General features: G+C 41.7%; 1 protein-coding gene across 2 annotated transcripts in view; it reads right to left on the bottom strand.

Annotated features, from left to right (window-relative positions):
- kcnh7 (potassium channel, voltage gated eag related subfamily H, member 7) overlaps window positions 1-12409 on the bottom strand; it is a 69598-nt gene that overhangs the window by 7325 nt on the left and 49864 nt on the right. For both annotated transcript variants that reach the window (XM_042404758.1, XM_042404759.1), the window contains exons 7-13: window positions 9313-9544; window positions 9036-9203; window positions 8287-8486; window positions 5873-6125; window positions 3137-3342; window positions 2322-2406; window positions 765-1046 (exon numbers count right to left, since the gene is read on the bottom strand). In XM_042404758.1, coding sequence (XP_042260692.1) covers window positions 765-1046; window positions 2322-2406; window positions 3137-3342; window positions 5873-6125; window positions 8287-8486; window positions 9036-9203; window positions 9313-9544 — 1426 coding nt within the window. The remainder of the gene's footprint in view (window positions 1-764; window positions 1047-2321; window positions 2407-3136; window positions 3343-5872; window positions 6126-8286; window positions 8487-9035; window positions 9204-9312; window positions 9545-12409) is intronic.

Genomic DNA, 12409 nt, shown 5'->3' with positions numbered 1-12409 from the left:
GCTGCTCTTTGAATTGAGGCTGCTCAGTAAAGCCTGCTGCTCCGACTGGCTTAACCGCACTGGATTTCATAAACTATCTGCCAGCTCTTTACTGCACAGACGACCCTTAACATTCTTTGTCTGGATGGCTGTAACTGAACAAATAATTACACCGCTCATCTCTGAAATTTTCCAAAAAAGATTTCATGTGACCTAACTCACCTGATACAGTAATGTCAACAACATAGTTTTACCTATTGTGTCCGGTATATTCTTTATTTGGTTATGACCTACGATCGCAAGGGGTGACCCTGGTTGCTGGATATAATCCTCTTAGGTTTTATTACTGAGTGGGTTTTAGGTTTCACCGTAATGACACATAATCCTTGTTTCGATTTTTAATAGGTGTGACATTCACTCTTCTGGGGCTTAGGGATTTTTGGGTTTTTCTAAATTAACTTCGGAGCCAATTACCATTCTGGATTTAAACTTTGGAGGACAAGCTTGCAGATTCAGAGGAAATTTCGAGTCTGTTTGAACAAGACCGTGATTTGTTTTTTGTAGATGTAATTAAAACGGTTTCCCTTTGTTATTTTGCTGTTTTTTGATGTTAGGGCAAAAATAGAAGAATCTGTTTAGGAATGACAAGGAATAAGAAAAGCTTTTGAAGAGTGCTGCTCCCTTTTTTTTTTTTTTCCTGACCTAAAAATAAATCCCTGGTTGCTAAATAAGAGACTGAGAATGAAAACTAAAAGGAATAAATAAGGTGTTTCCGTCGTCATCACCTTTATATGTGTGGCTCTGCGTGTTTGTGTCTCCAGCCTGTGCGTCAGGTGCGCTGCTGAGCCCCAGGCCCAGGGCGTGGTCCCTAACCACCGGGTAGCCCAGCACGCCGGAACAAAGCGGCCTCTGCTCCTCTTCCTCCTCCCTGCCTTCCTCCTCCTCCTCCTCCTCCTCCTCTCCCTCGTCGGCCGACTCTCTCTTCTCCTCGGCTGCTGTGGAGGCGTAGATCTGCCTCCTCTGCTTGGTGTTGCAGTATGTGGCCACTGGCTCCTTGTTGTGGGAACCTAGAGGGAGAGATGCTAATCAGTAAATCTGCTGGGGGAACACTGACTTCTCCGGCAAAGGCTTCCTTTGGGGGATGTTGGGTTGCCTCATTATCTCTGACAACAGGTAATGTTTTGCTTTGGGGTTGAAGCGAGGACAAACAATGTTAAAGCAGAACTTAGCAGTGAGCCTTTTATCTTCTGAACTACGTCAGAGGCTTTATGTCATTCTAAACGTGTCTTTACAAGTCAAATATGAGTAAATTATTAACGCTCTTGTTCACTTGGCAGCTCATCAGGCTGAATACTAAATCTTCACACCTGACGGATTCGAGCAGGACACGCCGGCTGCTGGACTGTGAAATGGACTGTTAGGTACATTCTCCGTCCTCTGTTGTGTTATATTGGGAGATGGTGATACTGTATTCAGATGGCCTGTAACCATGGTGACCAATTAGATTTGCCTGAATCGAAGCCAAACTGCCGAATGCTGCTGTGTGGAGGCTCTGTCTCCGAGTCCCAAGTCTCCTGGCTGTTGGAAGTCATATTACAACTGCTCCCACGGTGCGTCCGCTCTCGCTCAAACACAGTGTATCCTGTCATCTGAAAGCTGCTACAGTCTGAGGGCAGAGGAGGCTGCTGTGTTTATCTGTAGTGTAACTGATCTGAAGAGAGGTTTTTCTAGACAGTATACACATGTCCTGTGGAGTGTTTAATAAAGCCGGCTCAGAAAAGCAGAATATATTCTGACATAGAAAAAAATAGAGAAAGAGAGAAATACCTTTTTTAGTGATTTCAAACATGACACATCATTATTTAGGTTACACGGCACTAAAAGGAAGATCCTCCCAGATACAAGAGGCAGCATTAACCACTGCAGTAAACTACTCTATAAACCTCATCTCATAAATAATTATTGAAAAGATTCCATGCTTAGATGTTAAGATAACATGTAGAGCAATTATTGTAATTAATCTTTGTGCTCAGTATAAACTAAACTTGACAGATGGTTCACATGTGTCACAACTAGACTCTCCCACTGCAATGACATCATTACCCTACACCTGTACACACAGACTGGGTGAAGTATTGTCTCTGAGGTCGTGTTTTAGGCGGTTTGTCTTAATCTCTAATGGTGTTGAGAGGCTGACATGTTAGTTAGCTAAATAAATGATGTTGCTTGGAAGAATAGTGAACGAGAACAGTGTGTAGGGGTCTTTAATTTTAAGAATAAACAAGTTTTATGATTTTAAAAAAAAGCACTTCAACAGTAGGGATGCTGTATCTCACACTGACCTGTGGAGGATTTCCTTTTGTAAGACACCCGTCTTCCACAATTGACGTCCTCCATGTTAGAATCGGTCGCTTGTGGATGCGTCGTCTGTAAACAAGGGAATGCAATCGATGTATGGTCAGACCATTTCAACTGTAATAATACATAATAATACATTTGGTGTTAGTGAAGTGGTTGGGTCTAGGGTCTAGGATCAAATCTTAGAAGACACAAACTTAACTAAAGAACAGAAACTACTGCCTGTCTTGTTGGAGAACCATATATCTCCTGTTTTTGATGTAATTCAACCAGAAACTTCTCATGTGTCTGTGATACTCTCTGTCCCTCTCTTCTTTCCAATTCTCTGAATAAATAACAGAGGGCCAAAACAAAGTGCATTTCCCCATCTCTTTAATAGATAAAAGTGACTAATGTGGATTCTCGTACACGTAATGCCACAGGCCTTGCACATATTGCCACAACACTCAGTTCATCATGATTATAGTCTACATCATGTCCTCTGTCAGTAACGTCCACCCCATCCTTAGTGCTTGACTAATACTCTGGCAGATTAAAAAAAATGTCTGAATTAGCCAGCGGGCTTCCATTCCCACAACCATGGATAAATTGAAGCAATAAAGAGAATTAATAAAGAAGCTATTCATCCATTTTAAATGGACATGGCAGAGATATGGTGCAAGGAATAGATTGTTTAATTTTAAGTTAATGGGGTATACTAAGAGCTTTTTACTGTACTAGATTGATTTTAAATAATCAATTTCACTGCTTCCTAGATAGGTCTTCAGAGCTTGGAATTGGTGGTGGGACTGCTGATTACCTTGGCGTTTTCATCACGGAGGTCAAAGGTCAGCTCCAGGTTAGTGAGGAAATGGTCAGCGAACTCTGGATACATATCCAGCACCTCTAGAATCTCCTCCCTCTGGATGGTGTGGAGGTCGCAGTAGCTCAGCGCCCGCACATCGGCGCAGGATTTCCCCGGCTTGGTGTACAGGTGGATCATCTCGCCGAAGATGTCGTTCTTGCCTACGGGGGGAAGAAACATGCAAGTGGGAGGAGGAGGGTGAGAGGAACTGTCTCCTTTCAGCTAATTAAGGACATAAACTTTTCCCCTCATCTATTCTTGGCTGTCTTCTTAAGGAACAGGATCTTCACAGAGGATAAAGGGGCAACTTTAGCGGCTGTTATTTCACAGGTGCTGGGAGAACTTGCAGTTGGACAGTATGTAGTACAGTATGTGATGACCTATAAAGAGACAGGCCACCTGGCAGAGAAGAGTGAGAATGTAAAAGAGGCTAAAGGGCATCAGCTATCTAAAAAAGGATTTACACACACAGGCCCAACATTGCTGTTTGTTTAGTCAGAAATAAACTACATGGAATAGCCACAGGGTTTACTGTGCTTGCTTTACTCAAGTATTCTCAAGTATTATATATCATACATTATTCATGAAATCAAGTCCTATGAATAATGGACATTTCCAAATACTGCTGTGTATTTAGTTTACTTGTGTTTGCAGAAGGTAACATTTGTCTTGTTCACAGCATTGCAAATTGAGTAATTAAGTTATAAATTCATGAGTTAGAAAAAAGCAACGTTTTGATCATACTATTAGTGTGAGCATGTTCATATTATATTACATGATCATATGGAAATGATATAAAAGCATGATAGTGTGGAAATGCAGTAATCAGCAATATCTTGCAGAGAAAATGTGCCGAGTCGTGTGTAACCTACAGCTTCAAACATCCATGGTTCTCGCTCATCATGACCTTGTTGTGTCACTGGCTTTCGCCAAACCTTATTGGCTGGCTGAAAACAGTCATTAAAAGAAAAACAAATATGTAAAAGACTTAGTTGGATGCACCTGCCGGATGAGAAGAGAGAAAAACGGAGAGGAGATGAGATTTACAGTGATTACATGTGGATGCTGTCGATAATGCTGTGCGGCTCAGTGGCTCCTGTCATAAAGCACTCTATCACGCAACACTGACAACCTTGTGAAGCTCTACCTTCCTTTCTCCCTTTGTTGTTTAAGTTCTTTCCTGAATTCCTCAATTTGCCCCCTTCTTTTCCTTCTACTCCGCCCACTTGCTCAGCTTTCCATCCTTCTCTGCTTCTATTGTCATCTATCTCTATTTGAAAGCAATCATGCTCTCTTTTTTCATCTACACGTATCCTCTGTTACTCTCATCCCACCAGGTGTCCTCCCCCACTCTTTTCTGTCCTTTCCCTTCATCTGAGGCACGGCTGTGAGGCGGCAGCAATCACAATGTTCTTTGAAGTAAGTTATTAGAACATACCCAATAGGGATCTCAGCTGCCAACCCAGCCATATCGCAACAGAAGGGAGCCATCTTCATTTAGTTGGCCCACCCGCGTCTTCCCTAATGGAGAAGGGTTCAGGCAAAGCTAACCAGGCTGTAATGACAGAACTATCAGGCGTGCTACTTTTAGCTCCGTACTGGCTCATCTGCAGAATTCACTGGGCTAATTAGACATGTTTAGGTGTTTTATGTGGAAGAACCCTGAATGAATGTCACTTTAGTTTCTTCATTATGAGTTTGCACATGCTGTGTTTAAGGATGCTGTTTTGTACATTGTTCTCAGCACTGGCATTCCTCACATCCTCAGACCTGATATTCTACAGACAGACAAACAGACTAATGGATACATTTTTAAATATGTGTGTGTGTAGTGGATGGTATGCAGAGTTCCTGGTTTACAGTGTGTTCTTTTCAATGAAATTACATACAAAGTTAGTGCAAAGACTGAGGCGAATATGCCTCTATTTGTGCCGGGTGAAGCGAATGACGTGAATTACACGATGCAAATGATGCAAATATGTGAAATTTGCAATGTGAATGGCGCAAAATTCACTTCTTTCGCATATTTGCACAAGTTGAAAATATTCAACTTTCTATTTTTCATTGTCATATATGATTTTAAATTGTCTAATATCTCCCATAGGTGTTCAGCTGGGTTGAGATCTGGTGACTGTGAAGGCCATAGCATATGATTCACATCCTTTTCATACTCGTCAAACCATTCAGTGACCCCTTGTGCCCTGTGAACTGGGGCATTGTCATCCTGGAAGAGACTACTCCCATCAGGATAGAAATGTTTCATCATAGGATAAAGGTGATGACTCAGAACAACTTTGTATTGATTAGCAGTGACGCTTCGCTCTAAGGGGACAAGTGGACCCAAACCATGCCAGTTAAATGCCCCCCACAGAATAACAGAGCCACCGGATCTCCTCACTGTAGGGGTCAAGCATTCAGACCTGTACTGGTTTTTCCTTTAATTTGTCACCATCTGTATTATTTATATGACTCAGCGGGAACTGGAAAGCTTATGATTTCTGATGATCCTGCAATTTTTACTGGTCACCAGAAAGGTCGAAAAACAAAAAAACCCTTGGGTTTCTTAATGCACATAGGAGTGCTGACACCAACCTCATGGGTCAACAAACGCAAATAATGTAATGTTGATGACCTCATGAGGTCATTTCAATCCACAGCAAAGGTCTGAATTTTAATTAACAGCAGACCCACCCAGGATGGCTACCACAACATCGTCTTTGAGGATTTCAATGGAGCCACGCGAGACAAAGTAGAGCGCAGTGAGTACATCTCCGCCGTGGACAAGGGTGTCTCCAGGGGGCGCGTGAGTGGTCTTGAACCTCATGGCCAGGGCCCGGAGGCAGCCCTTGGTGGCTCCACGAAACGCCTTACAGCCCTGCAGGAGGTTCTTGTTGAGGTGGAGGCAGATATCTGCCTGCAGGCACTCTGGGAAACCCTTCAGGACCTGAGTGTGAAACACGGGTCAAAGCAGACAGAATCATGATCAGATGTGATCTGATGTGGAGGTATTGTTTTTAGAAACTGTAAATGTATGTTGAGTTTGGATTTGGGTGAAGTTGCAGATCAAATTGACTATATTTCCAGAGAAATTTGACACAATTGCCACTTGTGTTCTTTCCTTCTTCTCAAAACCTTATAACCTGCAGTAGAAACAGCCTGCAACGTTTTTCTACACAGAGCTGCAATTTATTGTTTTGCTCAGCCTTTCAGCAGCTTTAGATGAGAGACAAGACAGAACGTTTAAGAATTGAGAAGCTGCAGATAAATGACAGCACAAACTGAAAACACAGGCTTAATGTTCATAACGTCTTCTCTCTATGATGTTTTTACATATTTTTGAAGAGTTTCATTGCCTTTATGTACTGCAATGATGGAACTACTCTATGAACCATAATCAGGTGCATGTAGAACCAAAAATAACAATATTCAGTCTCGTCTGTCTATTGAAATATTCCTCAATACTCTGACTCATAATCTGCTATGTGATTTAAAAAACAGAAATACCAAAATTTTAAAGCTTGTGCCAACAATGACTGCTCCAGCATTCCTACTCATCCAAGAACTGAGTTACCCTGGGAGACTGTTGAAAATACAATGAAAATATTTGAAAAAGAAATAATTTTAGCATTTTCTATAAACTTAACATTGTTAGTGAGGACTTTCTAATACATAAAAAAAGATTTATAACACACTTACCCTTTAAAGACAAAGATACAGTGACCACTGACAAAACAACTAATGATCCCCGGACAACGTGACCTGACTGTAAATAAGAACCACATTTTCTTTCAAACTTTAAGACCATAACAGACACTGGAAGGCGAAGAAAAGGGCTATGATGAAACATAAGGCACATTTGAAACAAGAAAACACTTGTTATCTTTGTCATTTTCACATGAAATACAATGTGCAAGTGACATAGAGCAAAGAAAATAGCCTCAACTGGTATTCTGGCTCTGACAGGCTTTTTATTGTTCTGAACAAAAACTGATCAGTAGATTTGGAAAGGAAAGACTGAACAACATTTGGCAAGCGCAGGTGCCACCGCGGAGCGTGCAGCCAAGCCTCCCACAGTGGGAGGGAAACCTGGCAGTGCCCGGCGAGGCTATGCCCACTCTCATAGGCGTCATTCACTCTGTCTCTGGTACCAGATGAATATCATGGGGCTGTGTTTGAATACACAAATTTCATGCAAAAGAGACCTCAAGGCGGGCCACATGCAAGTCTACCAGTGATAGACGATTACTGTGGCCAGCGAGAAACATTCAGTGTAATGTGTGTTCTGCAATAACTAGCATGCATAAGTAGATACTGTAAATCTATCTATGATGTAGCATCACAGCAACAGTTTACAGTATGGTTATGCATTCATGTATGTACAGTACGTTGTGTAACAGATGAGACACTGAGGGAACATGCCCTCAAATAACATGCATGTGTTGGACAATAATAAAACAACTATATATCAAAAACCTACAGAGTAATGCTATATGCTATTTTCTGTACAATAAAGCTAAAGGCTAACAGCTCAAAGCATTCCACTACCACAGTAGTATCAGACACAGCTAGATGATGCTCTACCACTGGGGAACATTCATATCAACACTAGTTGTGTTAACACATGTACCTCCTGCTCTTACCAGAGTGGTGGGGTCATTCCATTTGACATGAGGCAGACATGGAAAAGACAAACTTATATAAGTACCATGAACAGTATCGTGATGAGAAAAGCCGTAGTTACTGGATGCATAAACAGTAACTGTGGCTTTCATTTACTTTGTGGCTATGACTGAACATTGCACAGTATAATCGTGATGAAAACATTATACTATGCTGATGACATAGCGAAATTGCTTCAGGTTGATGTGGTAAGAGCATTTTTTTGGGGGGGAACAGATTTGTTGAAACTGAGCAGAAATGGTGTTCATCAAACTCACACAAATGATATTGGGAGGGAGAGAAGAAGCAACAGAACAAAGGAAGAACAAACTTTAACATATATTTCTTTTACCGTTGTGAAAACAAAAGCTAGAGGCTTGCCAAATACACAAGCCTCCCTACTGAACACATACACAGATACACTGGTGCACGCACTCCTCTCGTACCATATTCATGTCGATGCCGTTGGTGTACGTCCAGGCGTGTTGGAAGTACTCCTCCAGCCGCTGCCTCAGTGGGTTTGGGATCTGGTGGAAGCGGATGAATTCTTTGACCCGTAGCATCTGAAGATGATACCTGGCTGTACCTGAATACAACCTCTGGATGATGGCTGACACGTTCCCAAAGATGCTGGCGTACATTAGAGCTGAGAGAGAAGCCATACATGTGTCCATTGAGCCATAGTGGTTAAGGCTGCTCATATACAATACCTACTTGTTCCTGTGTTTCTTCCAAAAGAAAACACTGTTGCTGCTGCCAGAAATGTAAAACATATCACTTTCTGTGTGTCAGCATTTTCCCAAGAAAAAAAACCTACCTGACAGCAAATGTAAAAGCTTTAATGAACTGAGCATGCATTAAATCACTATTGTGCTTTACCTGGTAGTGATATCAGTTCATTTATTTAGAAAAGAATGTTGTGGGTCTTTCCTTTTTAAAAACAGCATGTTTTAAAAAACTATTGCAGTCCACTTAACAAGGATAAAAGGAGACACGTGCAAACAGATGTTTCATGACGTGTATCAGTGTGAGTGTAAAATATATTGTGAATGTCTGCTTATAGATTCTCAACAGCTACATGAAGTACTATGTGTGCCAAAGCTTCCTTACTCATACAACGCTGATTACAGAGGGCTTTGGCAATAACAGGATCAAAATACTGTATGTAAAGTACTGTGACTCAGCTGTCACTCACATCCAATTAGCATGACGCAGATGGAAAAGATCTTCTCAGAGTTGGTGTTGGGGGACACATTCCCAAAGCCCACACTGGTTAGACTGCTGAAGGTGAAGTAGAGCGCTGTGACGTACTTATCTTTGATGGAGGGGCCTGAGCTCGGGTCACTGTAGTTGTATTTTTTCCCTAGAATAAATCACAATAATCGGCACATGCAGAAATTACACACATTTTCAGCCTGATTGTGTTTGGCATGCTTGAAACTTTTAGAGAAAAACAAAACTATGATTGTCACCTATAGACACGCCCAAATTGTCCAGCCAGCCAATCTTATGCTCCAGGTAAGGCTTCTCCACATTGCCAATGGCGTACCAGATGCAGGCTAACCAATGGGCGATGAGGGCAAAGATGCACATGAGCAGCATGAGGACGGCGGCACCGTACTCTGAGTAGCGGTCCAGCTTACGGGCTACACGTACCAGCCGTAGGAGACGCGCTGTCTTCAGCAGACCAATCAGAGTGGTGGTCTAGGGTGGAAAACACACACATACATGGGAATATAACACATTTAGTAAGTTGTTTACAAGTGTGAATTGCAAAACATGTCATCCCCTAAATGATAGTGGAACTCAGGTGAGTTTTAGTAACATTCAATGTTTTTTTCTTAACATTTGCTGTGACAATTTGACATTTTAAGTGCCAACCAATGGAATTTGAAGTGCTGGAATACACTGAAATGTATTTTAGTGTATTATTTCTTTCTGACTAGAGGTTTCTGATTTAATTTCACCCAACAGGGAACAGCTACAGAAAAAAAAATCCGGGTCAAATATATCTCCAGACATTGCTAACCTTTTTTCCAGCAATCAAAGTGAACAAGTTGTTTGTCCTATTTCGGTGTCAAGGGTTGGGGTAAGGGTCACAAGGATGATCAGCTCAGGATTAGAGATTCAAAAACATATGTAGCTCAGGAATGCTTAATCTTATTCATAAGCCACATGTACTGTAGTAGACACACAGACTAGACAGTCAATCATGCCTGGATCATTCCTGCAGCTGTAAACAGATCTTTCAAGGTCTCAGCGTCTCTCAGTGTGAACACAACCTGACTGACTAAGAAATTGCTGCCTGTGGCTCTAAAATCATGAAAGTCAGTATGAAACTGGCTTTTAGTGGAACAGACTGCCATGCAAATAAGCGTATGAGAGAGAGCGAGAGTTTGGTGATCCATCTGTTGGCTGATGATGAAGCATTTTTGTATTACTGCATATGATGAATGGCAAAATTAGCTCTAAAAAGCCAAAATATCGGCAGCTTGGAACCTTTGTCAAAGCTTTGATGCCAACCAGTGGGAGGAAAAACCAGCATCTAAGCAGCCCCTCAGAATGCATATGCATGCACACACACACACACAGATCAGACACAAGCGGACGTGCGTGCATACATTACAATGTACACACACTGCCTTCTGTTCAAAGCACTTTAATCCTCTCATCTTGATTTTCTGGCCTGACTAAATTAACACACAGACTATGGGAAGGGAGTAGGGGGAGAGGGGAGCAGAATACAGCCATGACACAACTCCGATCTATTAGTGTTTTGCAATCTGTAAACACAATAAGTGAGACTTAGAGAATGCTAATAGGTCCTACCACTCCCTATCGCGCCTGACAATTATCCTAATATCCTTGGGGAAATCATTACTCACAGCCTCCTGCTGTAATTGTGCTTCCTCACATCTATACTTGCTTATTTACGCCTCTTGCACAGGTGAGAATAAATACAAAACGGATTATTAACGTATTAAAAGCAGGAAGGGGGCTGGTGGGTTTTTATTTTTTCGAAGGAAGATGATTAATGAGGTAGAAGTGTGCCTCCTTCATGGTGAGGAAGAGCGCAGTAGCTGCTTCTGATGGGTCCATTAAAAGAGCCTCAGTCCTCCCAATCTCACCCCTAAATCACCGCCATCATTCACCGCTGTGTATGCAGCCAGCGCCCCCCTTCACTGACAACTGAGCGAACAGTGAATGAATCATACATAGAAGCAGATGAGCCCTAAATTATCCAGCGAACGTCGTCTGTGAGCGTGCACCGCCTTAGGTGTAGCTTTGCTGACTCTATCTGAGCGACCTGCACACATGACAATGCACATGCTGTCTGATGTGGTCCACACAGTGTAATGTTGATTAAAATCTGGGCTTACAGTAAGTCAGAGGCGTTTGGGGCTGAGGAGGGAAGCTAAAGCTTCCATTAGCAACCAGCTGTATAAAACATATCCGCTGATTATCCCTCTGGCCATCTGCCACTCTGGCTTTCCAGACTCGCCTGGCCACTTTAAAACACCAAGAGTTGACCAAGGTTGTGATGTAACCTTTTGACACTGTGTACTTGAACACAACGTGGTATCAAATAATCATGGTCTTCTCATGTGAAATTACCTATTATGCTACATTATAATGGGCATATGTGCAGATTTTTATCTCTTGCTACTGTACGTGTGTTATTCTGAATAATGTGAAGATTTCTCCTGCAAGTAAATTTAAATTTCAGTTGCTTTTTTTCTTTTTTAACAAACGTTATTTCACCTGAACATTACCGTTTTAGTTAAACTTAAATGAGCACTCCACAGAGTTTACAGTACTCATGTTGAGAACTACTCAGCCTGTGAAAACACTTTTATAATGTTTTCTGTTGCTCAGGAGAGAGCTGTCACTAGTTTGACAAATCTTGACATGTGGGGCTTAGAGACTCAAAATGTTTAATGCCTATGTTGCAAACCGGAGATGTGGACTGCATTATGGGAAATGGAGGGTTTTTTTCCTTTTCTTTCTTTTTGGGTGTATCCCTTTACCCTTACTTCTAACCCTTACATCCCCATTGCTGTCAAATGTTCACAAGTGATCACATTTTTTTTTGGATTATTCATCAAATCTGAAAAGAGAGCAGATATATTGTACACAGCTACAGTATATCATTGTTTGAGTGAACAGGGTTTAAAATACAACTCTGTTCTGACTGCGCTAACAGCAGAGCGAAAGTGAGATTGAGGGGGCTGCTTGTTACAGTGAACCTGCCTCCTCTTTCTTCTTTGTTTAGCACAGCCGTTGCTGAAGGTTTTGCTGCATAATAGAGTTGGAGTGCATCTGTACAGTCTGCTTAACCCAAGGCAAAACAATACACATTTACACTCTGAATAAACAGTTTGAATGTGAGGGGTGGCAGGGTGGGGTGGGGAGGGAGTGGGGGCGCTTAATTAAAAAAAGCTGTTTTAATTTGCATGAGAATGTATAAAAGACAATTTGTGCATGTGGTTCCTCAAAAGGTTAAATTAATATTTGTGAGCATAAACCGCTCTCTCTAAAGGATGAGATCCGATCGATAATATTCATTGA

The sequence above is a fragment of the Thunnus maccoyii genome, chromosome 24 (assembly GCF_910596095.1).
Source record: "Thunnus maccoyii chromosome 24, fThuMac1.1, whole genome shotgun sequence".
In the NCBI taxonomy this organism is placed as follows: Eukaryota; Metazoa; Chordata; class Actinopteri; order Scombriformes; family Scombridae; genus Thunnus; species Thunnus maccoyii.
This window is presented reverse-complemented; position numbering and strand designations above follow the sequence as displayed.